Source organism: Aspergillus homomorphus, assembly GCF_003184865.1.
Source record: "Aspergillus homomorphus CBS 101889 unplaced genomic scaffold BO97scaffold_43, whole genome shotgun sequence".
Taxonomy (NCBI): Eukaryota; Fungi; Ascomycota; class Eurotiomycetes; order Eurotiales; family Aspergillaceae; genus Aspergillus; species Aspergillus homomorphus.
In genome coordinates this window covers 248038-272818 of record NW_020291929.1, presented here as the reverse complement: position 1 = coordinate 272818, position 24781 = coordinate 248038, and the positions used below count along the sequence as shown (strand labels likewise).

The window sequence follows — 24781 nt, the reverse complement described above, 5'->3', positions numbered from 1 at the left end:
CAAGAAGCAAGTTGCAAAGTTCTGGATATTGATTTTGTCAATCATCCAATCATGTTCGGTCATGAAGATATATACAGGCGGCCGACGAGTGCGTACATTTTATGTTATGAGCGTAGCTAAAAGCAAAGGATCTGACACGCATCCAATATGTCATTTCCTCCACATTTACTCGAGTATCATAGTAACCGCCCTCTTGCACTTGGATTCTGGGAATCTATTTCCATCCGAAAACACAAAATTATAAGATGTTCTCATTCGACATTGTTCCATGGATTTCACATGTTCATGAAATCTCCACGGTCCAGGGGCTCATATGAAGTCTTGATCGACCGGAAGATCTACCGTATAGCATTAGGAGTTCCGAAAGTACAAACGAAGCACTTTTGTAGCTGCCAGTATGATAATGAATGTTACCACACAACGCAGGGCCGTTCGCCATCTAGACGGTGGATCCACCCAGAAGGTTTGGGATGTTCCAATTTCACGGCCCTGTTGACCGAGAGCAACCACACGAAATCTGCTGGCCCTCAGACCCAGCAGGAACATCAATAATTGTCTCAAATCCCTTCTTGGCAACTGTGGTGACCGGATGGGACTTTGAGTGTGAAACATCGACCAGCGTTTCTAAGCTCCAACTAGCAACTTCTGTTGCACCATTCCAACTGACAAACACCTGCCGTCAATCCACAACTGCAGTGGGATTTGTACGCGGTTTTTCCAACCAAAGACCCTTTGAAAGACTCGGTAAGAATTGGTGACCCTAAAGGAGAAAAGAGTAAAACGACCGAAATGCATATTGCTGATTACTGACGTGCCATCGGGTGTGTACTGCGTGTATGCAGCACTATGTCCCCAGCCAACGAGGATATTCCCATTTAGCAGAACATCGACATTACCTCGTGAGCCGGACTTGACATAGTTGAGATGCCGGTATGAGGTCTGAAGCCAGACCTGCCGCGCTGGGACATCGACCTTGGGCGCAACGCCTTGAGCTTCTGGCATCAGGTCATTTTCAAACTTGGCTGAACTAATAAATAAAGCCATCGTGTCATTAGGCCGCCAGCAAGCATCATGCTGCCATGAAAAGTCTGTGGCTGCTCCGTCCGACATATCTCGGAACTCGTTGAGTCTTCCACCTAGCACCCATAGCACCTCCCCGGATGACGCTTTCAATACTGACGACTGAATGCGTGTGGCGGGATGAAATCAAGTAGTTTCCAGAAGGACCCTTTCCCACGCTGTTGATACGGAAGTGGTCAAACGCGGTCTTTGGAGTAGATTCACATCTTCTAAATTCGCAGCTATCGAGTCGTGGAATGTGACATTCAGCGGAAAGTGCTGGAGTGCATGCCATTCGAAAAGCAAAGCTCCACTTTCAACATCGATTTCCTGGAAGATTCCATCGACGATCCACCCGGTTGATCCCCCAACCGAGCTCAGATCTCCGAGCACGGGGTTGTAGACTATCACGAGTGCGGTATCATCGCGGGTAATGTGGAACTCATGCTTGTCTGCTGCTGGGTAGCCAACTGGCTTTATCCGATACCGGACCTGGTAGGAACTGCTGAAGGGCTCTTGGGTTGGGAGGGCCGTTGACGAGTCCTTCTGCTGCTATCGTGAGTGACAGGATCTACGTCAGCTGGAACGGGGCTACGGAGGTGAGCATGTGGCGTGTCGAGTGTGCGGGAGGCGAGTATTCTGCACGCGAGTTTCGACCTGTTGTCACGGTCTTTCGGGAAGGTTTTGAGACGGTGGTGGGCTTACCTGTCGGGGCGAGAGATCGTAAGTTGCGGGTTGTCGCTTTAGATAAGCATGGCGAGATCTTAGGACAAAGTCATGAGATCAGACGGCGGAGATCGTATCGAGACCGGGTGCGCGGGGTGGAGGGAATGCTACCAGTCTTTTGCTTTCCTTCGTCACTGCAATATTCTGGTTTCGAGGGAGATGGAACGGGTGAGATTGGTGGTCGGTGGTTGAGTGATAAATGATGATGTGCGGTGTCTAAATGTACTAATGAAGTGGGTATGAATGCTGGCAGTATTGAACCGAGGTATGAACATTATGATGAGTTTGCAGAATAATGTCTTTACACAGGAATGGAGACTATCATAACATGATAGACAGTAAAGCCTGGCACCCACCTTCTAGAGCAATGGATGGGTTTGCCTAACGCACGAACCAGGTGACTTGAGATATGTGGCACAGTTTAAATCAACAGCATAACCATTTATCTAGCAGATTGTTGCAAATGGAACATATTGAGTCGTATATTGTCATACTAAGATCGATAGCAAGCCAGGAACTTGGAATAATTCAATGTGAGACGGTCCGAGATTGCGCCATTCAGCTGGCACCGAAGCAATTGCATGGCTCATGCTGCCTGCAAAGGTTTTACTTTATGTACTGCATGTTAGCAGAGAAGTCTACCATACAGTGGCCGGATAAAACTATGCGGTTACGGTATTCGAGTCTAGTACAACTTAATCCTCACTTCCACTCACATAACTTGCTTCTTTCCCCCCAGAGAAATTGCAGTGCTATAACCTCTATTTTGTAGTCGTCAATGAGAGCGGAAGTCAAGCCTCAGTAGTTAGCCTCAGTTTCGGCTACTATCTAATTTAACTCACAGCAAGTATGGCTATAGGTCCATTGACGGTCTTTTCGATTGACTATGCATGAGGCTGCAGGAGTACTTGTAGGGCTGTATCTACATGTGACTGGAATGACGTCATTTGCACCACACCCGCAAACCACCTGGTGAAACGGCCAATCTACAGTAAGAAGCCTCAAAATATAATGAGATAAATAGTCCAAAGCAGGTTGCATTTGCATACATCATGGGAATGTCTTCCCTCAGTTATGACCACTTAATGGGGGAATCCGCGGCCGAGGGAATTCCCCAACCGGTTCCATGCATTTTTACCTCGGCTCAACGAATACCCCAGAAACGGGTGATAATCTCCCCTCATCTCCTTTCTTCTCCAACTCAACTTGTCCTACCCACCATCAACTTCACCTCACCCTTCGCAATCCCTCCACCTCAATCCCACTACAAACACAAAATGTCACAGCCATACACCTACGAATACTTCACAGTGACCTTCCCAGCAGAGCACCAATATGTGGCCCACGTCGAAATCAACCGTCCCGCCAAACTCAACGCCTTCATCGAAGCGTGCGCTCCCCTCCCCACCGCCCCTACCCCCCATCCACACTAACACCCAGAATCCAGAATGTGGCACGAACTCTCCAACCTGATAAACCGCCTGTCCACCGACCCCTCAATCCGGGCCATCGTCCTCAGCGGCGCAGGCCCAAAAGCCTTCACGGCCGGTCTAGACGTGCACGCCGCGTCGCAGGGGACTCTTTCCCCGTCAGACAACACCGAAGAACCGCTCGACCCCGCGCGCAAAGCGACCCAGCTGCGGCGCCACATCCTGGAATTTCAGCACTGCATCTCGACACTAGAGAAGTGCGAGAAACCGGTCATCGTGGCCATGCATGGCTTTTCGCTGGGACTGGCGATCGACCTCAGCGTGGCGGCGGATGTGCGCGTGTGCGCGGCGGATGTGCGGTTTGCCGTGAAGGAGGTCGATATCGGGTTGGCGGCGGATATTGGGACGTTGAGTCGGTTGCCCAAGGTCGTTGGGTCGTTTGGGTGGGTGAAGGAGGTGAGTTTGTCTGGGAGGGAGTTTGGGGCTGAGGAGGCGTTGAGGGTTGGGTTTGTGAGTCGGGTCTTTAAAGATAAGGAGGAGGCGGTAAAGGGGGCGCTGGGGTTGGCGGCGTTGATTGCGGGGAAGAGTCCGGTTGCGGTGCAGGGGACGAAGGAGTTGTTGAATTGGTCTAGGGATCGGAGTGTTGAGGATGGTATGTCCCTTTCTCCTTTTCTTTGTGTCTTGGGTGGGTTTGGGGGTGTGTGTGCTAACGTGGGTTCGGTGTAGGGTTGAGGTATACGGCTGTTTGGAATAGTGCTGCGTTGCAGACTAGGGATGTTGAGGCTGCGTTATTGTCCGGCATACAGAAGCGGAAGCCTACGTTTGAGAAGTTGTAGGGCTCGGGGATTGTGTATAGTACGGAGTACTGCTGGTTTGGTACTTGCTGTTAGAATGATTGCTTTCACTTGGTGTTGTGGTTTGTGTAGTTCATTGCGGGCGCTGGAGTGTCTTGACAGAGACTTTTACCAGGTGCTCGAGTTCTCATGTCGTTGAGTCTGTATTGTTCAGGTTGATTGATGAGCTGAGACTTACCCATTCATGGGCGTGGACTCGTACTTCGCTTCTAGGAAGCATCGCTGGATGTGGCTTGATCTCGTCGCAGCAACCTCAGTCCGGGTATGTCCCAGACACCAATACAGCAAGCTTAATCACATCTCACAGGCTTATTCCTTTCATGAAGCAATTGTTTGAAAGAGTTAGGTCAACCAGTATGGCAGGCGCAGTTACCTCTCAAATAGTCGAGGGCCTGTCGTACAAAGAGATCGACAAGAATTGCATTCCACACAGGTGTTTCCACTGAAACCAGTGATCGCGGCGTAGGTAGAAACCTCAGTTTCGATGTGTGTGTGTACAGTCTCTTGCTTACCACAATCATCCAAGGATTACAACTGGTTTGCACACCCAGACAACCTGACCGCAAGTGGAATTGACCACGGAGTCATGTGGCTACGGCCATCTCCACCAGGACCACGGCGGTACATGACAAGTCTCACCCGGCATCTAGATTTCTAGGCAGTGGAGACATACCCCCGTATCTCGAAGACGGCATTCGGTGTTGGTCCGGCCGGAGGAGGCTGAAACGGTTAGTGTTGCCCAGCCCTGCCACCCGCCTGACATGAGTCGTGGCGCCTCAGAGTGTTTCAGAGTCAGGACATCCTGTGGCTGCCCAGTGTTTCTGCTTGCAGGGGTTTCTCAGTTATGTAAGAGATCACGGGGTTGTGGCTGTTATAGGGAGAATTAGGGTCGAACTGGAGAAGGGGACAGGATTTTTGTAGCTAGTGGTGGAGACTCCAAGAGCTTGGCATAGTTAGAGGGAGTCTAGAAGAGTGACTCTGGAGTTACTGGGCTGTGCACGTCATTGCTCGCACTCCCGAGTTATTGTAAGAGGTAATTGCTCGTCGCCAAGTCCCGAGAAATGTCCGATCGAGTTGGAGGCCTGAAGAATTGGTTGCTATTTTTATCCTGATATTCAGTGTATCTGCTCGCAGGTGAAAAATGCCTCTACAGACAGATTCAGCAACAGGCCATACTCAGACACGAATATTGGCAGAACCATAGAGCTCAACTACCGAGTGAACTGGAACTAAACAACCCAGCAATGAGATGTACCATCTCGGTGTTCGGACATATTCACCGCGCTTGACGCTGTGCATGCTATGCTGTATAGTGTATGTACCCCGCTTCCATCTCCATCTCCTTGCCGCCGCGACTAACCCAGATCGAAACGGAGCTTCATCCTTCAACTTCACTCTGCATTCATACCACACACTCCACATGCCGTCAGCCCTCGATTCTATCATCCCAAGCCTCACATCACGTCATGCACCCTCCCTCACAGGTGGGAAAACTCCCCAAGAACACCTGCACCCCGCACTTCCCCCTTCCGTCAACCCGAAGAATATTGAGAGTATCCCCTGATACCCAGAGATCGGCGGGCTTGTTTGCATTTGAAGAGCCTACCAGCGAGTGTGATTCGTCCCAGGGACCCAACACTCGGAGTGGTGACCCCGAGTTGGGTGCGTGAAATCCTTGGTGAAGAATGCCAAGTTGGCCGTGCAGCTACCCCATACTGAACCTGACACTGAGGGTGTTTGGGGAGCACCCGACTTCTCTCGGTCCTGATTCTGACTGATGTCCGAGGACTGCTGCGGTGGATAGAGGAAAGGAAATTGTCCGTGTGGGATAGATGGGCTGGGGGCTTGGTTTTTCCACGTATTGCTCTTGGGGTCATCGTGCGTACTGTATATAAGAGGGTTATGAGGGCATGGGATACGGGCTGGAGTAGAATTCAAGTTCACTTTAACGCAAACAAAAGCAATAGAAACGAGTCCGTACTCAAGAACCGCCAAGATGAAGACTGCAGCTCTCGCACCGCTCTTTTTCCTCCCCTCTACCCTCGCCGCGACGATCTATCTCGCCGGTGACTCGACCATGGCGAAGAATGGTGGTGGATCTGGCACGAACGGTACGTGGGGACCTCACCTCCGACCACACAGTTGTACTGTACTGGGTGCTAATGCGTCGCAGGCTGGGGTCAGTACGTCTCGAGCTACGTCTCAGCCAGCGTGGTCAACGACGCTGTGGCGGGCCGCAGCGCGCGCTCGTATACGCGCGAGGGCCGGTTCGAGAACATCGCCGAGGTGGTGAAAAAGGGCGACTACGTGATTATCGAGTTCGGCCACAACGACGGTGGCTCACTGTCGACGACCGACAACGGCCGCACCGACTGCGGCGGCACCGGCAGTGAGGTCTGCTACAGCGTCTACAACGGCGTCAACGAGACCATCCTGACCTTCCCTGCCTACCTCGAGAACGCCGCCAAGCTGTTCACCGCTAAGGGCGCCAACGTCCTCATCAGCAGCCAGACCCCCAACAACCCCTGGGAGAGCGGCTCCTTCAACTACTCCCCCTCGCGCTTTGTCGGATACGCCGAGCTGGCGGCCGAGGCTGCCGGGGTGGGGTACGTCGACCATGGCGCCTATGTCGCCGCTATCTATGAGTCCTTGGGCAAAGACACGGTTGACTCTTACTTCCCCAATGATCACACCCACACCAGTCCCGAGGGAGCCCAGGTCGTCACTGAGGCCTTCTTCAAGGCTGTCGTCTGCACTGGCGCCTCGCTGAAGAATGTCTTGACGACGACGAGTTTCGAGGGGTCGTGTCTATAGTGAAGAGTTTGGGGAAAGGGATGGGAGACGGAAGTCATGTTATGTATAGTGTAGTTGCATTGCAAATGGTATCTGACTGTATCACTTGAGCCCATAAGCGAAAGCCGCCCCTATAAGTCTGCAGGATTTGTGCCTTTATGCCATCTCCTCCAATGTAGTCTTCACTATTCCCCGCTTCTCCACTCGACTGTAGTATTGCATCAGATTCGGATACGACGCAATCAATAGTGGGTTGGTCGTCTGAATTTCCCAAAGCACAGGGAAGAGCGAACAATCATCTATTCCAAAGGCGGCGCCGCTGGCAAACGGTTGTTCCCGAAGCGCCGCTTCCCACCTGCTCAGCAACTCAATATTACCAGTCGAGCTCTTCTGGTCGCGGCAGCTGGCTAGTAGTTGGTTGATCTCGCACAGGAGGTTTCCGCCACGCAGTGCGTCCACCCCCGGTCGCACTAACTCCAACGCGTGTTTGGCCAGGTGCGCCATGATATTCGTGTCACCGGCAACCTCGGCCCCATTGGCATCAATAAACACCGGCAGCTTGTCGGGGTAAGTGCTTGCTGAATGTGTGGCATCGTAGCGAAGTCCGTTTTCATTCAAACACAGACGGATGCGGAAGTTAGCCACAGGGTCCGGCCCCAGCACAAGCTTGGCCGTGGTGGCCGTCACAAAATTCACAACATCGAAGCCCCCGCCGTAGACACCGTCCCAGTCAAAATCAGTCGCGTGGTTCTCTTGTCCGAATGCCCGGATCATGCGCTCGGTCTCCGCCGGGTGGCCATGAATTACTGGACGGGCACTGTCCTGAGTCTTGGCGACTGCACCTTGGCCCCAGATCGCGTCTTCGGTCGGACTGAGATAAGTGCCGATGTGTCGAAACGTCAGCGAAATTCGCTGTCCGCCGTACGCTCGCTCCTCGGACGACTTTTCATCAATGGCGCGTTTATCGGGTCGAATACCGTGCAACCACCGCATGTTGGTCTTCTCACCCAGGATGAAGAGCGACTCGTGCGGCATGGGAACACGCTGCGTGAGGCGACCGTCACTTGTGCCCTCGGACTCCTTCCCCTTGGTACGCAGGACCATCACCCGCTGCGCCCCGAGGCTGACGTTGCAGATTGACGAGCCGCGCACGATATCCAAAGTTTTATCCGAATGCTCCGAGATCCTGTCCTGTCCATCGCGATACAATTGGATCAGCGCGTGGTTGAGCGGATGACCGAGAATAAGCTCAACAACAGACCGCACCGCGTCCACCGTCGGAGTAAAAGGCTGCAAGGGCGGCGACTCGTCCGCTGGATGACGATAGATGGGGACAGATCCGTCATCCAGGGCTCGCCCCTGCACCGCCACCAGTCGAGGGACCTGCCCTGACAGATGATACATCTTCTGCCAAGCGACTTCATCGCGTATCTTCTCGAAAGCCTCCTCCGGTAACTCCAAATCATACACAATCCGCGAGTCGCCCTCCCCGATGACATCCCCAGGCCTATACACCTCTTGTTTTCTCGCCCGGTCACTTCGCCGCGGCTGGTCTGTGCGCGAACCCGCCTCGCTCTTGGCATCCGGTTTCTTTGTACGACGGACACGTATGCGCGCCTTCTGGGCCCCAACTTGGGGGGTATTCGCTTCCGAGGCCGCATTCCGGACGCGCGAGCGCGTGTAGCTCGCCAGTTCCTGTAGACTCTGGTTTTCGGGATCGGAAAACTCCGCCATGAGATCTTCGATGCGGCGGCGCCGGCCCCCGCCCACCGCGGGAGCCTCCGCGCTCGCTTCCTTCTTCGTCGCCGATCGCGATTGCGCACCAAAGTCCAGTCCTTCCATTACGCCCTCGATTCCTGCTGGGGTTACCGTGCGCAGGGGGCGGTGCGTGCTACTACCCCGCGCGATTGCGTCGGTTTCCGCCCAGTCGAGCTCTTCGAAGAGCTCCTGCGTGGTGATCCCGCTCGCGCCGAAGATGTCTGCCATGCGCCGCATGGCTTCTTCGTGGCGTGGGAAACTGCGGTACCCTAGACAGTCTTCGATCAGGGTAACGGAGAAACCATGTCGTGCAGCGTCGAGGGCGGTGGCGTAGACCGAAATGTTGGATAGAGATCCGCAGAGGTAGAGTTCGGTGATGAACCGCGTGCGGAAAGATAGAATCAGGCTATGGTCTCTCAGGGCTGAGTATTCTGATTTGATGATGAGGGTATCTGACTCCGGGTCTATCGCAGCCACTACCGGTGCGGGGAACTTAGCCCCGGGCGTCTGCGGCAGACAGCACCGAGGTTGCTTGGCTGAGAGGAAGGCCTCCTCATCCATGCTTTCGTCGCCATCCTGGCTATCGCCGTCGAGGGCGCTCTGTGGTTGTAAAGTTTGGTCTGCTCGACCGAGGACCACGAGGTCTTGGGCGTCCGATGGGCTGGTTAGAGGTTGTTGGGACTGGGCATGGGAGCGCACCCAAACCACGTCTCCATTGCGGCGGAAAGTGCTGGCTAGTTGGGGGATCACTTCCAAAAAGTCGGCTGTGTTCGGGACATGAAGCGCCCCGGTAGAGCGAATAAAGTCATTTTGGAGATCTAGGAGGAGCAAGGCCTTGCGAGTTTGAATGGGGGGCAGATTGCCGAATTGGGGGAGGAAGCTCATTGTAGGGACATGATAACGAGGCGCAGGAAATGAACGCAGGAATGATAGATTCAGATGATGTTGGAGAAACTAAAGATAAGAAAACGGGTCTTGAAGATCAATTTGTGCCGATGTCAGTAAATGTGGGGGTTGAGCATTGAGGAAGGTCGCAGTCGAGACTGGGAAGTCGTTGTTGGGTGAGGAGAAGATGCGGAGGGGAAACGTCAAACTTGTTGGTGCGAGCAAGCACTCGACACCTGAGCCCTCAGGCATCATGTTGGAATACTTTTCCGAGGCTGTCGGCCGAATTAAGAAGCGGTGTAGCGGTCCCGAGTCGGACATGCGGAGACTGCTCGATTGGTCGGTTCGCTAGGCTACTAGACAAATTTCAACGAGCATAACATCTGATGAGAGGCAAGAGACTGAGGTGCAAACACGGGGATAAGCTGGATATTGCGGGCATCGTAAGTGAGACTGTGAGAGAGAATGGAGTGGAAGAGAGAAGGTGTACTGAGAACATACTGAGAACCAGTAGAGACAAGGAAGAGGTAACGTGACTGGAGGGTGCAAATAGAACAAACAGACAACACAAACAGACGAAACAAAGCAAACAGAGCAGACCCCAGTCAATACTTACAGTATGATCAGATAAGATCGTGTCAGTGCTCAGCAATCACTCTGTTCTTGAGTGAGTATGCAGGACTGAAGGACACAGGGAAATCGCTATCCGAACAAAATCAATCATATGCTCGAAAGTAACAAGCTGATGGTGGCACAATGAATGGTTGCAGGACTGGTCAAGTGTGTGCCGAAGCGAGCCACTGCTTACTACTTCAGGCAGGAAAACACAGGATCAGCAGATAGAATAGATAGCTTGCTTCAAGACAGGATAACTCTCTTTGACGGTACTTACTTTTTCTTCATTTCCAATCAGAATTTCCTTAGTGGGCCAAGGTACTACTCGTTTGTCTGTGTGCACCAAAAAGATTGCTGATGGTGCGGCATCCGAACGCACTTCCGCTATGAGAAGCCAGGATGGTTGACGAAGAGTGCACTTAAGACAGCAGTGTGGTAAGCACGGCAAGAGAGAGAAGTCTTCATGCCAATCCTCAATCAAAAAGTGCAGAAAACTTCTTAGCACCCTGAGCATGTAAAAGGAACATCGCTACAAAACTAAGACTGGTCTGCTGGGAGGCATCCTGTTTGCTACAGTATACACTAGAAAACAAATATTTTTGTTTGCTAAACTCAATGCAGTCGACTATAAGTTTGCTTATCGAGCGGCCATTCAGGATAGTCCTGGAGTTGTCTCAAGCCTAATAGTCGCCACGTAGAAATCTATAAATTGCATTGAAAGTAAACAGCACTTATTTGTAAATTATGTAGGGCTCATCTAGAGAGTTTCTATGGCATCTTCCAAGCCATGCAGCTGAGAAAAGGAATAGATACCCAGCAACCCTTGAAAGAACATTCCATCCGGGTTGGATTTCTTGTGCTGCTTTTGGACATACCACCTTATGCAAAGCGATCAACTTGTCGGTGATTGAATCTCCCATTCTCTGAACCCTCTAATTTATCCGTGTTTATTGAGTTAGGGTAGCACGACCCTAATTGCCGATCACATTGTTCTAGTTACTTAAAAGCCGGAATGCGGCCTTTCTACGGACGTCCGCCGGAGAACAGTAGACAGCTTTACCACATGCTTTGACTGATACTACCAATTCTTGGGGACCTTGGTCACATGCAAGTCTACGACGGACTAGTTTAGGAATTCTTGTTGTGCTGCACCCTTGTCCATGTCTCTTAGCTGTGCAGAACAAGCAAGCCTAGTTCATCCAGGCTTTCGATGCCCCGGCTTGGACTTCTACCTGCGAACTTCCGCCTGCGCCTTATTCAAATAGCAAAGGCACATGATTAATTGAAATACTGCTGCCCAGAACATCAAACAGTCTAAGACCTCGCTTGAAAAGCACAGATCCAGCACGGAGGCTGCACGGAGCCTACCAAATAGGGACTTGTGCTGCGGCTATATAAATTAATAGCTGTCACTCGCAGGAGCTATCCCACTACTGCAGACTACAGCCCCAGAAAAGGAAATCACATCCCCCGCACCCAAGTCAGCACAAAAGGAAAACAGAATTTCTCTTCGCCCAGTCACTTTCAATTTATCCATAACACCAGAAGCCTACCAAACACGACCCATGGATTATAACAATCGCAGCCGAGCAACTACAACTATTATTCAGCCCGGAAATCAAGGCCGGCAGCGCAGGTTTTCAGATTCTCCACAAATCAATCTTGATAAAGTCTCCCACGTGTTATAAGTTTACCCCTCTGATCGGCAAAGGCTACAAGGCACTAGCGGAGAGTCACTCAATTCATTGCTTAAATGAACCGCCGCGTCTCGCGAGGGCCGGCGCTCGGTGAAGATACCCGTTTAGGGCTAACGGTCCGAATCACGGCACGGTCCACGAAGTAGACTGAACTTCTTCGACATCGCGAGAGAATTTGCGGAAAATATGAAGCATTGCTTTGCTGTCCTGCCGAGGAGAGGGTTATGCTTTGACGAATTCACATGTTATCGCGCTATCAAAGGCATATCGGCTTAGCTTAGCGTGATGTCGTAGCAGGTGGTTGGTTTTCCCGAATGTCGAGGTCCGTGTGTCATGTCAAACTTCTGTGGCTCCGTGTATAATTCTTCTTGGCTGTGGTTTTGATATTCTTCGTTGAGATTGTCGACCTCGACATGATAGCAAAGAGTACACTTCCCCCTTTTCCCTCGCGGCTACTTTATCTGAGTTGCGACTAGTCAAGGCTATGACTGTTAAGAACTAGATGTGGATCCCCCCAACGGTTCAAATCCACGATTTTGGCTATTAATCTGCGAAAACCCAACAAACACCATGGATGGGTCGGAGCTACTTCGGTGAAGACTAATGAAAATACTTTTGCCTCCATTTCTTTCAATGAAGTGTATCAATAAGATGATAGGTAGTACGTAAAATCATTTTATTATCCCAAGAACCAAGCACTGTATGTACAGTCCATGCGACGCGTCAGCCATTTTTACATTAACACCTATTTACCGCTGGCCACCGCACTCTCTGACACCGGGACTGCCCAATCACGAACACTTGCTGATGTAGCCAAAGTAGTATCTGTGGGCAGAGACGCTGTCGAGCAGGGTCCCGTCGTTGCCGGACTTGGAGTCCACGCCCACCACCTCAGTGATGTCCGAGGTAGTGACGGTCACGCCGCTGTCGCTGGTGATCCAGTACTCCGGGCTGAAGTGGTGGTATCCCAGCAACTTCGGAGGGAGCTTGGGAACGATGTCGTCCTCGTGCGTGACCCGGTAGTTGCTGCCCTTGTTCTGGTTGGTGATGTAGTCGGCCAGAGCGAGGTTGCCGATCCGCGGTTGGCCGAAGTTGTACTGATTTCTGTTAGTGTTTTTGTTATCCGAGAGGATGACGGGTAGGGCTGGGGTGCATACCAGGTCAACTGTGTAGCCGTCGTTGCGGAGCACGGTGGCTGCGACTGCTGCCAGGGCGGCGCCCAGGCTGTGGCCGGTGAAGACAAGCTCGTAGTCCGCGTGGCTGGTAAGGGCAGCCTCGATCTTGGCCGTGATGGTGCTGGCGACCGTCTCCCAGGCCTTCCAGAACCCACTGTGGATTTCACAGCCACTGCAGATGCTGCTGGCGTCGGTGAGGCCAAAGTCTATGTTGGCGATCCAGTTGGAGAGGTCATGGCTGCCACGGAAGGAGACAATGATGGCCTTGTTGGTTGCGTCGACAGCAATGAAGCCGGCTGTATCACCGAACTCGGCGGTTCTGATGTGGTCTCAGTACGTGCGTCGAGCATTATAGAGTCAATAGACTTACTCGTTGAACTCGTCGAGAACGGTGGGAGCCGCAGACACGACCAAGGGGCAGTTGTCTGTGGAGCAGGACAGCGCGGTGCTCGCCGAATTGATGTTCGAAGAGCAATAGGCGGCCGCGCTGTACTGGGAGAAGAGCTCCATCTTGTCCAGCAAGGCAGTGGAGACAGCTATGATAGGAGTTAGAGCTGTGGAATGAGATTGGCTTGATTTGGTCACTGACATCGACGTTCGATCGGCGCAGGAGCAGCCTGGGCTAACAAGCCCAAAGCCGCTGCAATCCCTAGTTCTCGGGCGAAAAGCATCTTGGCACAAGATGAAAGAATGGGAAAGGTCGGCTCGAAAGTGATCTGCCTCGTTCCTGGAGGTGCTTTGGGGACCGGCGATCAATCCTCCTTTATATAGAATTCCTCCTCCATTCCACAAGGGGTGGGAATCCATTGGGGTTCAGGCGCAGGGAGTCCGAGTGATACGAACCACTAACTACAAGAGGCGCGGGAAAAGTATATTCAGGTAGTCACCTAATTTAGTAGGAGACCAGCTACAGCCAATACACGTTGCTCGTAGGAGCAAGCAAAGGATTCACAAAGGGCTAGTAGTTTGGATGGGATCCTCCAGGAGCGGCCCCCAACAAACATTGCTCCGTCGGAGGAAGATAGGGCAAGGGCACGGAGAAGGGGGATGGCACACTCAATCGCACACGGCTCGATCTTCATCGCACACTGGTTAGATTTCTAGTTACAGTGCCACGCGTATGTAGATGGCAAATGGGTTAGCAGACAGAAAGGGCTCTAGTTCAAACTGTTTTCTACCAAATGGATACTATCGGTGACAGCCCCTTCCGGATGGACCCGCCCGGCGTTCGAGGCTACAGCCCGATGCTTGTTCCTGCCTTGCTGTTCTTCAGCCGGAACAGCGTGACTGACCTGCATGAACGGCCGGGATTGTGCATCCTGTTGCAGTAGTCAGTCAGAATTCCCCTGAGCAGCGTCTTTGGCGCGGGATATCACAGTTCTCAGTCGGCAGGTTGCCGGATCCCCCCCCATCTCGACCCACTTTGTTCGCTTTGATTCGGCGTTTCTGCCAGCTCTTCTATAGTTCCCACTGTTATAGTCTCGGAGAGTTGCTGTCCACCACTGGAATGGTCACGGGGTTTCTTGCAAGCTAGCAATCCTTCAGCATCGAGTGCAGGATGGAGTTTCTTCCAGATGAGGACGGGTGGTGACCGTCTGACTGTATCTCAAGTTCTCAACTCGTCAGGCTGCGGAAGAAACTGTGCCTGCACTGCCTGGGCAGTCACCGCCCCCATATCACTTGCGCCACCAACTTGGGATGCCTGGCAGATTGTGGTTCAGCTGGATGCAAAGAACTTTGGGGTGAAAACAAAAAAATTGTCGCAACGTGCTTTGGTGCCTGAGGCAATAACCATCTCGAGAAACCTTGTCGCGGAATCGGAGAAACCTCTTCACCCGGCCTCAGTGCCTCAGGCCGCGACGAGGCTTGACTCTACGATGCAGACGTTGAGTGTTTCCCCATGTGAGGTGAATCAACCTCAATTAAAAGTGTTTGCTTGTCTATTGCATTGGTCCTGCCCTCGATTTACGATATGATTATTCTAGTTTTGTTGTTGTATTATACAGTGCTCTTGACAGCGCATGTCATAATGGCACAGATCGCTAAGGGAACCATACATCTTATATACTAGTGAATGGATGTAGGTCAGATTACATATAACCCAGTATAAATAACTCACCCTTTGAACTAGTAGCCATTTAGCTAGGACTAAGCTAAAGCTTATTCACCACCTTCGAAGAGCCGAAATCCAAGAGGATGGATGCTGGGTTCGTCGGATCTCTAGCTAATACGAGATTCTTGAAGCTGATCACCCACTGTGCTAGGAGAATATAAACTACATAGCATACAAAGATATGGTATGTATACATGATGTTGACGAGATAGCAAGGAAGGGACGGCAATGAGTCTATTGTACTCACCATCTCGAAACACTGATAAGATCAAGTATCCATCATCACGAACTCCCAATTAGGAAACCCAGATCAATATTCCCTTTAGCTCGTCATCCATCGGGCATAACGAATGCCAGAGTGAGTCACTCGATGGACTCCGGGAGCAATAGTCTCTTCATCAACTTTACTTCTACAACTTTATCACAAAATATCATTATTCAACGCTCTAGCATTCTCGACAAACCACATCTTTATCAACTTTATCCACACCCCCAAGATGTTCCTCAGGCTACCACACGAGTTCATGCTGCTCGTAGCAGAGCAACTAGAATCACCCGCGACCTCCATGCACTTGTCCTCACCTCTTCACTCATCTACCATCGATGTCTTCCCTGCCTCTACCCACAGAATTATAACTGGGCAAAAGCGCTGTCTTGGGCCGCCGAACGCGGCAATCTCGCCACCGCCCGGCGCGCGATGAAGTACGACCAGATGCACAAAGCGCAGTACTGGAGCACGGAGACGAGCCGGTTGATCCGCAGCATAGTGATCGGCGCCGCCCGGAGTCTGAAATGGCGCGGAATGGGTCTTAGCCGCAGAGCCAGCGTGACGTATCTAGCATTTGTGCTTGCCGGAGTCCTCGGCCATGCTGAGATGGTCCAGCTCCTCCACCAAACCCATATATCCCTAGAAACACCAACTTCAGAATCCGGCGGCACGGCTCTGTTGCTCGCCGCGTGGAATGCTCGCGAGCATGGAATCCGAACTTTCCTGGACCTTGGGGCCGATATCGAAGCAAAGGATCTCCGGGGCATGACGGCGTTGATGGTGGCTTCTGCGGGTCCGCATAGAGGGCTCGGGGAGCTGCTCCTTGCGCGCGGCGCGCTGTCGAGTCTTGCGATTGGACCGGAGCAACCGCCCTCAGATATGCCGTCGACATGGCCAGGCCAGCAAGAGCAGCGGCGCTTATGAATCATGGCGCCAACGTCAATACGCAGGACTGCAAAGACCTTATGCCCCTGCCTGCTTAGCCATCTTAATGCGGGCCCTGCCTGTCCAGAACTCCTGGAGGTCCTGCTTGCTCATGGGGCAAATGTTAATGCCATTGACTCTACCGAGACAACGGCCTTAATAACCGCCATCTGTCACAGACAGACGTCGGACGTCCTTATGCAACTCCTAGAAGCAGGGGCGGATCCCAATGGGACCAATGAGCGTTGGCTGAGACCTGACAGTTGGTCTCTATAGACTCTTTCCACAATAGGAGGGCGTGGCGTTCCTGACGAGGAGACCAGGTTATGTTTTCTCATATGATCCCAGGCACACAGGGATATACCCAGTAGTCTCCGAGCCCTAAGTTTTGTTCCACGTCGCTCCGCAAATTGAGCACAGCCCGTCCAACACAAATGCTCGATCTCTGTCCGGAAAGATATTAAAGATTGCAGACTGTCATACGTCACTTCGAGGAGATCTCTTTGCCGGCACATGACGGACTAGCCCGTTTGTAATTCACCTGTGGAGGTCCGCCTCAGCGTCATAATATGATTACTTCTCTAAATGGCCAAATTGACAAATTATTTGCATTTTCCCAGCAACAGCAAGTCAATCCCGTGGGAGATTTGCAATCATTCCTCATGTGAGGAGACAAGGCGATTCTGTTATCTCCGACCTCCGTGGCTTGTTTCACAACTAGGCCAAGTCTCAATTGTGCGAGGGACCAGGGGATCAGTGTACGTGACTACATTATTACGCTCTCCACGACCGCCCATTTCGACAAAAAACCTAGCGACTTGTATCAAGGGCTTTTCAAGGTGACGTTTCAAACTGATGTTTGTATGTGATAATGTCCGTTTCAATCGAAATGCTATATCCCAATGCAACCATAAGAGGCACATGCCCCTTATCAGAACTTTTCCGTGGTGTTGCAGCCTTTCGGAACCAGAGTTGAACAAAATTCAAGCCCAGAGAATAAGAATGATTGCCCCTACTAAGTATGACCTTCCAAACAAAAGTGCATGGTAGAATTGATGCAAGCTCGCCTACCTCCCCGTCTAGAGGCCCCTGGGCAAACACAGCTTGCGTCTGACGTACAGCCAGCCCCCAGTCTGCTTTCGTGTAGCCTTTGGGCTTCGATCTGCTAAACCTGCCAGTCACCTCTCGCATTCAATACTGTGAGGACCCGCCCAGGGCTAAACGTCACCCTCACCATCCCTGAACAGCCCGAGCCAGTCACTGACTACCCGTGCATACGACAACCAGTTGAGACAGCAATCACGCCGGGCTATGCCCCTGTGCTCACAAATAAGTACCTCAGCACATCCCTTGCCCCGCAAATCCTACCTCATCCCCTTGGCGAAGCGACCTGAAGCCCACCATGGACCAACTCCAAGATATCCCGCAGACGCGCATCCTCCTCCTCGCAGCAACAGCCCTCCTAACTAGCATCCTTCTCATCAGACGCCTCCACCGCGCCTACCACCACCGCCAATTCGCGCGACGCCACAACTGCAAACCAATCACGCACTACAACAACAAAGATCCAATCCTCGGCCTCGACGAAGTCTACCGGGGGATCACCTCGGCACGCGCCCACAAAGCCCTGGAAACCCTAGCCCAGCGCTTCGAGCAGCACAAAGCAACCACATACGCGTCGAAGCGGCTCTGGCGGTACAACATCGTCACCATCGAGCCCGAAAACATCAAAACCATTCTGTCAACAAACTTCAAAGACTACGGCCTGGGCCACCGGCTCCCGATCTTCAAACCCCTGCTCGGCGAGGGGATCTTCGACACCGACGGAGCGCACTGGGCGGCGTCGCGCGCGCTCATCCGGCCCAACTTCACCCGCGACCAGGTCGTCGCTGATCTCGCTTCGTTCGAGGACCGGGTCCCCGACCTCCTGGCGTTGATCCCGCGCGACGGCGTGACGGAGGTCGACCTCCAGGATATTTTCTTCCGGTATACGATTGACTCCGCCACGGCGTTTCTGTTCGGGCAGTCGGTGGGGAGCTTGAGGATGAGGCCTTCCGAGTTGGGTTTTGCGGACGCGTTTAATTATGCCCAGGGCGCTATGATGGTGCGCATGTTGCTTGGTCCGCTGGGCTGCTTTTATCGGAATAGCAGGGCGGAGAGGTGTAATCGTCTCTGTAGGGAGTTTGCGCGTCCGTTTGTTGATGAGGCGGTTGCGATTGCGAGGGCGGGTAAGAGCGCGGGTGCTGCGGAGGGGGGCAGGTATGTGTTTTCGCACGAGTTGGCGTCGCGGACGGATGATAAGGGGCGGATTCTTGATGAGTTGATGAATGTGTTGCTGGCTGGGAGAGATACCACCGCCAGTCTGCTGAGCAATATGTTCTTCATGCTGGCGAAGCATCCCGCGGTTTGGGCGCGGTTGCGCGAGGAGGCCAACGCGTTCGGGGGCCGTGTGCCCACGTATACGGAGCTGCGGGGAATGAAGTACTTGAAGTGTTGTATTAATGAATGTGAGTGGTTCTTACCTCGGTTTGTTGGTTGTTGTCTTGCTGATTTGGTTGTCGGCCTGCCAGCTCTGCGTCTGCATCCTGTCGTACCGGTCAACGATCGCAAAGCACTGCGTGATACGGTGCTACCGGTCGGAGGCGGCGAGGATGGTCTGTCGCCGGTGTTCGTGCCGAAGGGCACGCTGGTTGGGTATATTGTATACGCGATGCACCAACGCAAGGACTTCTACGGGCCGGACGCGGATGTGTTCCGGCCGGAACGGTGGGAGGATGGGAAGCTGCAGCCACGGTGGGAGTATTTGCCGTTCAATGGGGGCCCGCGAATCTGCATCGGGCAACAGTATGCGTTGACGGAGGTTGCCTATGTGACTGTGCGCCTGGCGCAGGAGTTTAAGGGGCTGGGGAGTCGCGATCCAGGCCCGTGGGAAGAGTCGCTGACTTTGACTGTGTGCTCGAAGAATGGCACGAGGGTCTGTTTGACACCGGCTTGAGGTTGTGGTTGGCTTGCGTGGGCTTTGATGGAGTTGACTGGGCTTAGAGGTAGCTACTTGGGAATATTCATGGTAATATATCTTTCAAAAAGATTTACAATAAGGCAAATGCACTATTCCCAGGTGGCATTTATGCACGAAATCAAGAAGATTACGCTCAGCCCTAATTGCCCCCCTTCATCTTCACCCACGCCTCATAATGATCCTCAACCACCTTTTCCACAGGTAAATACGACATACCCAGCTCCTTCACACTCCGCTTATTGTCTAACTTGAAATCGACCCCGATATTCCGCGCGATCCAGCTCCTCGAGACCCCAATAAAAGGTCCCGCTAAGTAGACCATCACCTTGGGCAGGTTGCGCGCCGGCAACACCTTCGGATCGCGATGGACCGGCCGCACGATCTCCGCCAGCTCGAGCAATCCGACCGTCCGATCGCCGGCGATAAGGTAGCGACCGGTGGCCGTTGCGCTCGTGCCGGCCCTGACGTGCGCCTCGGCCACGTCGCGCACATCCACGATCGGATAATACAGTTCGGGGACGCCCATCTTATTGGCACCCGAGAAGATGTTCTCGATCGTGAAAAGGCTGCCGGAGGTGGACTCGGCCGTCAGCGGTGGCCCCAGCGTTAAGCCGGGGTTGATCACGACCAGGTCCCACCGGCTTTGATCGTCGCGGATTTTCCACGCCTCGCGCTCGGCGACGACCTTGGAGTAGTGGTAGGGATTGTTGGTTTCGCTGGCGGTGTCGTTCCAGTACGCTTCGCTTAGCGTGCTGTCTTTCATCTGCGTGACTTCGACGCTGTCGCTGTACATTGCGGCGACTGAGGTTATGTTAGAGGGGCTAGGGTAAGACGGGAGGGTGGTAGTAGGGAAGACGCACTCGATGAGGTGAGGACGACGCGGTGTACGCTCTGGCATTTGTTCACGGACTCAAGGACGTTGCGCGTGCCTTGAAGCGCGGGCTCGACGCATTCCTTCACGCCGTCCTTGATCTGCGGCGGCGCCAGGAACGGCGAGGCGATGTGGTAGACCACGCTGCAGCCCTCCACCGCTGAGTCGAAGGATCCATTGCGGAGGAGATCGGCCTCGAAGAGGAACAGTTTTCCTGAGTATTTTGCCTGGAAGTCGAGGAGCGGCTTGCATTTGGCGGTGTTCTTGAGGCTGCGGACGGTGGTATGCACCGTCTCGCCCTTCTCGAGGAGGAGCTTGACCACATGCAGACCGATGAAGCCTGTGCCACCGGTTACGAGCGAGGCCGTCATTGTCGTAAGTTGTTTGTGATCGAAGGTTGTATTGTAATGGGAGCCAAGGTGCTGATGCTGGAGGATTGTTGGGGTCGCTGGGGAGTGATGCTCCTTTTAACTCGGTCGGGCATTGCGAACAGATCTGGTCATGTTTCAATGAGTGAATACGCTTCGATTTTGTTTGTCCTACGCGAGGCTTTGTCGTAATTCAACCGGCGCCATCTTGCCCTACCCAGTGATGACAGGTTGGCTGCTGCTGTGGCCGGAGTTCGGAGCCATGCACAGGGTTCTGGGATCTTGCGATCATAAGGGCCCAGTCGTACAACTGAGTTGCTTTCAATTGTGTACTGGCTGTAAGGAAGTTTACCTTTCTGGCCTTGGTCCAAATCCCGACTCTGAACCGAACCGATGAATTTACGATGCTTGGTTCAATTATTAGGTGCTTTGACAATGGACCTCGGCTTCTTCGAGGACTCTTCGTGTATCATTATTTCATTTTTCTCCATGTATAAGACAACGTCTTTGATCGTATCATGCGAGTACGTAAGTTGCATAAAACCATGCAGCACAAAGACTTGAATCGTTCGGACAACTTTAGAAAAGAGGAATAATCTGACGGGTTTTGTAGAGATTCATATTCAGAGCTACCCAGTATCACTGCTGGGTCAAGAAATTAGGCCCCGATGACCCCTGCGTTAGCGGCATGATCCACGTCCTTTGTAATACTATGTTATGCAGGGGTAACTCTGTTGGACTCTATTGTTTAGCCCATCTGGTTTGACCATTTTGACTGCATTTGAAGCTGCGGTTTATATTGAGCCCTCTGTTTCGAAGACAACGCGTTATCTGAGCAATACTTACTCTGATACTGCATATATCACATTTCACATTCAGATGGCATATTTCATCATAAGCCATCGACCTTCGGTCTATCGCTCTAATACATACAGACTGCATCAAAGTCTAGAAAGAGAAAAAAACAAACAAACAAACACGCTAAAGGGACAGAAAGAGCACGATTACAGGTTGCTCTTGACCAGAGACACATCCTGCTGCAGAGCCAACCTGTTGATATCGGCACTGGGGGTCTTGCCGGTCAACAGCTCCGAAACCACCTGGCCCGTTCCCAGGGCGAGGGTGATTCCCCAGGGCCCGTGTCCACTAGCGACGAACACCTTTCCTCCTGCGCTGCTGACCGCGCCCGTGACCGACGAAATGATGGGCGAACCCGTTGTCGAAACCGGCCTGAAACACAATCCTTCGCTCACAATCTCCAGATCACTGGACGTCGACGAGGCGCTGCCGGTCAACAGTCGCGCCACCTCGCGCAGCCGCTCGACCTGGGCCTGATCGCGCAACTTGGGGATGTCGCCCGCGACCTCCGGCAACGGCATCTTGTCGCTGTTCAGCCCGGCAATGTAGATCTCGGGGATCCCCTCGTGGTTCACACGGCCCAGCATCTCCGGCGCGAACTCCCATTGCGGGCCGGGCGCGCAGAAGATCGAGTGGTCCTTCTGCGCCACGGAGCGCGTGTACCGCGGCGAGCGCACAATGACACTATATCCGGCCAGCCCGTTGATGCCCACGGCCATCTTCCGTTTAAACAGCGTCTGAAACACGCGAGGCGTCCAGCACCCAGCGGCAATGACGACATCCTTGCACGGCAACGAGATTTCCACAGGCGTACTGAACGCCGACATGCGCTGCTCGGCGCGCACGGCCTCGATCCTGCCCTCTTGGTCCCGCACAAACCCTGTCGCGCGCGTATTCAGCAGAATCTCGACTCTGCGCTCTCGACACTGCGCAAGCAACCACTCAACCAACGCCTTGGGATCGACCTGCGCACAGCCAGCCTCACTGGAGATCTCCTCAACGACACTCTCGCCATCGGGGCGATTCATCCACGTCGGGTTGCCCTGCCCATCGACCCTGGCATCCTTCTCCACCATCACCGGCCCTGAACCCTGACCACTAGTCGACGTTGAAGAAGAGAACTGCTTGGCAACCTCCGCCCGACTCGTCCCAGACAACAACCAATCCTCACCGCGCACCTTGCCGCCGGTCTTCCGGCCCTGCGCATCCAGCTCATCCATCGTCACTCCGAAGGCCTGGCTAGCCGCGTACCCCCATTTCCGGCGGCCGTCGTGCGCGTCCGCGAGCTGCTGATGCAGTCGGAAGGACAGGTCCGCGAGCGAGGACACGTCGTCTGAGAACCAGTCCTTGGCGATGAAGCCGCCTGAGAATCCCGAGGCGGACTGGAAGAGCGCGGACGCCGAGTCGACGATCTGGATCTTGCGCGTCGGCTCGGCTTGCGCGGCGTAGTAGGCGGTCGAGAGGCCGATGATGCCTCCGCCCAGGATTACGAGGGTCATTTTTCGTTGTTTTTGTGTGGGGGGTGAGATTATAATGATTCTGGTTTGCTTGTTTGTGTGTTGAGAGGGTTGTTGTTCAATAATTCGTGGTGGTGTATGGTTTTCAAGCTGAAAAGTGATAACAGGCCTGAAGCGCGCGTATAAGTGTTATAGCATTGAGTTTTCCGTTAAAGCGGAAGATTTGGCTGAATCGGGATGGACGGTGCGAAAAATCCCCCCACATTTTCCCGTGGAGTTTCGCCGCGGGGAAGAATTTAGGGCAAGGCTAGTCTGTTTCGGGCAGTCGATTCCCTGTTGGTGGATTGTCTCCATTGCATGATTGAGGCCTAGATTTGTCAAAAAGATTGTTAAGGGCGTAGATAGTGGGGTGCGTGGCTCAATTTGAAGATTGATGTCGATAAGGTTGGTTGCTGGGCTTGGCCGAGGCTTTGCTGGTGTGCTATCATAGGGGGATTTGCGTTATCTAATCATAAATTAGAATCACTTTAGATGTTGAAAGAGGTGCCGTTATAAATGACATTCATATTCATAAACTACTCAACAGTAACTACAGCAAACACGACATCATCAATCATCAGATTTTCACACAGCAAACCCACTTCGGCAGAGCGCGCGCATAACCCAAAGCCGGACACACGCAGGCATACAGCCCTAAAGCCACGGTCAGGAACACCGTCGACCGCGCTTTACTCATGGGGATGGATATCCTCGCTTTGCTCGGTGCCTAGTCCCAAGGTGCAGTTAGTCAGTGTTCGTTTGCCCCATCCACGAGCAGGATTGGCCATACTCATAGGTCCCTTTGGCTCATACGGGCGGAAAGACTGCGTGCGATCGGGAGCCTTGTGGGTGGTGAAGCCAGTGCTTGTTGTGTCGCTCTGCGGAGCATCGCTGCCGGTGTGAGCAGCGCGCTTCAACTCCTCCCACCGGCCACCCGAGCCGAGATCGTCGATCGACTCGACAATGTCTGCGCCGGTCAGGTGGTATTGGCCAGAGAGCTTGCGGGACTCGGACGACATAATTAGATTCAGGGTGTTGTGAGCGTTGGGAGTGCTTCTTGGATAGTGCAATCGGTAGCTTAGGACGGTCGGAGAGTCAGGATGCACGCAACAACAAAATCCGGGGTCGATGGGCGTTAAGTAGGCGGGGAAGCAACAATGACTGCCTGCATGACGTCGAACTTCGATCAAATGGGGTCGATTTAGAGGGCGAACCGGGGGTGCTGCATTCGCCGGCAAACCGTTATTGGCGCTTCCAGAGCAGCTGACACCTTGCATGCATAACGTGGGCAATTACATCAGTTTACGAGCAATAACCGGGGGATACTATACAGTTCTCATTGGTGTTTGCGGGCTGAGTAAGATGGTTATTCAAGGTTTATGGCACGTTACCAGTAGTTGCTGAACCACAAGGAGCAGTCCATGCCAAGAACTGTTGGTTGAGCTGTGAGACCAGGTGCTCTGTAACCCTAGCCCTTCTCTTCGGTTGCTCTATCTTCTGGGAAACCCTGCATTTTTTTCGTTTCTTGAACCTGGATGAAAAGGTTATTTTCATGAGCTGCATAGCAGTATAGGCACGCTACACTATTACTGGGTAGAACGGTGCATTTCTCTGTTCTGCTAGGCCGACATGAAAAGGTCCTTGCCCCGAAGAGTAGTCCATTCCCCAGACGCATACCACCACTACATCAGATAATCGCAATCATCTGTCTAGTTCCTCCAAACGGAAAGGTTCTTCTTCTTGTAAGATGTATACCATTGTCCAATCGCGGAACATTCCATCATCGTGGCACGGCAATGACGAATTGAAGCTCCAGAAGTAGATCTCCAAGGAACTTTTCACATCCGATTGACGGAATTCTACATCAGCGAG

The 24781-nt window shown here is 52.9% G+C and overlaps 9 protein-coding genes across 9 annotated transcripts; 4 read left to right on the top strand and 5 right to left on the bottom strand.

Annotated features, from left to right (window-relative positions):
• Positions 1–304: 304 nt before the first annotated feature.
• BO97DRAFT_459902 (uncharacterized protein) lies at positions 305–1563 on the bottom strand. Its single transcript, XM_025699314.1, is given in 2 exon segments — positions 305–1267; positions 1285–1563. 1 exon segment carries the CDS (start codon positions 1108–1110, stop codon positions 625–627), a length of 486 nt encoding a protein of 161 aa, XP_025548072.1. The 5' UTR covers positions 1111–1267; positions 1285–1563; the 3' UTR covers positions 305–624.
• A 1317-nt stretch (positions 1564–2880) lies between these two features.
• On the top strand, positions 2881–4121 carry BO97DRAFT_397499 (enoyl-CoA hydratase/isomerase family protein). The gene is made up of 3 exons (XM_025694145.1): positions 2881–3175; positions 3233–3867; positions 3942–4121. The coding sequence occupies exons 1-3, from the start codon at positions 3063–3065 to the stop codon at positions 4049–4051; spliced, it is 858 nt and encodes a 285-aa protein (XP_025548071.1). The 5' UTR covers positions 2881–3062; the 3' UTR covers positions 4052–4121.
• A 1781-nt stretch (positions 4122–5902) lies between these two features.
• Positions 5903–6951, top strand: BO97DRAFT_193587 (rhamnogalacturonan acetylesterase RgaE). The gene is made up of 2 exons (XM_025690489.1): positions 5903–6180; positions 6243–6951. Exons 1-2 carry the CDS (start codon positions 6066–6068, stop codon positions 6881–6883), a joined length of 756 nt encoding a protein of 251 aa, XP_025548070.1. The 5' UTR covers positions 5903–6065; the 3' UTR covers positions 6884–6951.
• Positions 6952–6953: 2 nt separating this feature from the next.
• BO97DRAFT_408116 (isochorismatase family protein family) lies at positions 6954–9666 on the bottom strand. The gene has a single exon (XM_025695785.1). The coding sequence runs from the start codon at positions 9503–9505 to the stop codon at positions 7019–7021; it is 2487 nt and encodes an 828-aa protein (XP_025548069.1). The 5' UTR covers positions 9506–9666; the 3' UTR covers positions 6954–7018.
• A 2893-nt stretch (positions 9667–12559) lies between these two features.
• BO97DRAFT_459898 (lipase family protein) lies at positions 12560–13704 on the bottom strand. The gene is made up of 4 exons (XM_025699313.1): positions 13582–13704; positions 13363–13528; positions 12975–13311; positions 12560–12914 (listed from the first exon to the last, which is right to left on the bottom strand). The coding sequence occupies exons 1-4, from the start codon at positions 13661–13663 to the stop codon at positions 12609–12611; spliced, it is 891 nt and encodes a 296-aa protein (XP_025548068.1). The 5' UTR covers positions 13664–13704; the 3' UTR covers positions 12560–12608.
• Positions 13705–15802: 2098 nt separating this feature from the next.
• On the top strand, positions 15803–16297 carry BO97DRAFT_428014 (ankyrin repeat domain-containing protein; the record flags this gene model as incomplete). The annotated part of the gene is made up of 1 exon (XM_025697248.1): positions 15803–16297. One exon carries the CDS (start codon positions 15803–15805, stop codon positions 16295–16297), a length of 495 nt encoding a protein of 164 aa, XP_025548067.1.
• Positions 16298–17607: 1310 nt separating this feature from the next.
• On the top strand, positions 17608–19292 carry BO97DRAFT_459894 (cytochrome P450; the record flags this gene model as incomplete). Its single annotated transcript, XM_025699312.1, has 2 exons — positions 17608–18804; positions 18868–19292. The coding sequence occupies exons 1-2, from the start codon at positions 17700–17702 to the stop codon at positions 19290–19292; spliced, it is 1530 nt and encodes a 509-aa protein (XP_025548066.1). The 5' UTR covers positions 17608–17699.
• Positions 19293–19455: 163 nt separating this feature from the next.
• BO97DRAFT_428012 (NAD(P)-binding protein) lies at positions 19456–20558 on the bottom strand (the record flags this gene model as incomplete). The annotated part of the gene is made up of 2 exons (XM_025697247.1): positions 19456–20117; positions 20177–20558. 2 exons carry the CDS (start codon positions 20556–20558, stop codon positions 19456–19458), a joined length of 1044 nt encoding a protein of 347 aa, XP_025548065.1.
• Positions 20559–21503: 945 nt separating this feature from the next.
• Positions 21504–23928, bottom strand: BO97DRAFT_480386 (NAD(P)/FAD-dependent oxidoreductase; the record flags this gene model as incomplete). Its single annotated transcript, XM_025700752.1, has 2 exons — positions 21504–23039; positions 23603–23928. The coding sequence occupies 2 exons, from the start codon at positions 23926–23928 to the stop codon at positions 21560–21562; spliced, it is 1806 nt and encodes a 601-aa protein (XP_025548064.1). The 3' UTR covers positions 21504–21559.
• Between the last annotated feature and the right edge of the window lie 853 nt (positions 23929–24781).

What these genes read in the sequence shown, in the direction of transcription:
- BO97DRAFT_408116 (XM_025695785.1), bottom strand. Translation starts at nt 9,505, where the DNA reads ATGAGCTTCCTCCCCCAATTCGGCAATCTGCCCCCCATTCAAACTCGC.
- BO97DRAFT_397499 (XM_025694145.1), top strand. Translation starts at nt 3,063, where the DNA reads ATGTCACAGCCATACACCTACGAATACTTCACAGTGACCTTCCCAGCA. An exon ending in CTCAACGCCTTCATCGAAGC is followed by an intron (nt 3,176 to 3,232) that starts GTGCGCTCCCCT and finishes CCCAGAATCCAG; the next exon opens with AATGTGGCACGAACTCTCCA. An exon ending in GGATCGGAGTGTTGAGGATG is followed by an intron (nt 3,868 to 3,941) that starts GTATGTCCCTTT and finishes GGTTCGGTGTAG; the next exon opens with GGTTGAGGTATACGGCTGTT.
- BO97DRAFT_459902 (XM_025699314.1), bottom strand. Translation starts at nt 1,110, where the DNA reads ATGTCGGACGGAGCAGCCACAGACTTTTCATGGCAGCATGATGCTTGC.
- BO97DRAFT_193587 (XM_025690489.1), top strand. Translation starts at nt 6,066, where the DNA reads ATGAAGACTGCAGCTCTCGCACCGCTCTTTTTCCTCCCCTCTACCCTC. An exon ending in TGGTGGATCTGGCACGAACG is followed by an intron (nt 6,181 to 6,242) that starts GTACGTGGGGAC and finishes AATGCGTCGCAG; the next exon opens with GCTGGGGTCAGTACGTCTCG.
- BO97DRAFT_459898 (XM_025699313.1), bottom strand. Translation starts at nt 13,663, where the DNA reads ATGCTTTTCGCCCGAGAACTAGGGATTGCAGCGGCTTTGGGCTTGTTA. An exon ending in GTTCTCGACGAGTTCAACGA is followed by an intron (nt 13,312 to 13,362) that starts GTAAGTCTATTG and finishes AGACCACATCAG; the next exon opens with AACCGCCGAGTTCGGTGATA. An exon ending in ACGGCTACACAGTTGACCTG is followed by an intron (nt 12,915 to 12,974) that starts GTATGCACCCCA and finishes AACAGAAATCAG; the next exon opens with TACAACTTCGGCCAACCGCG.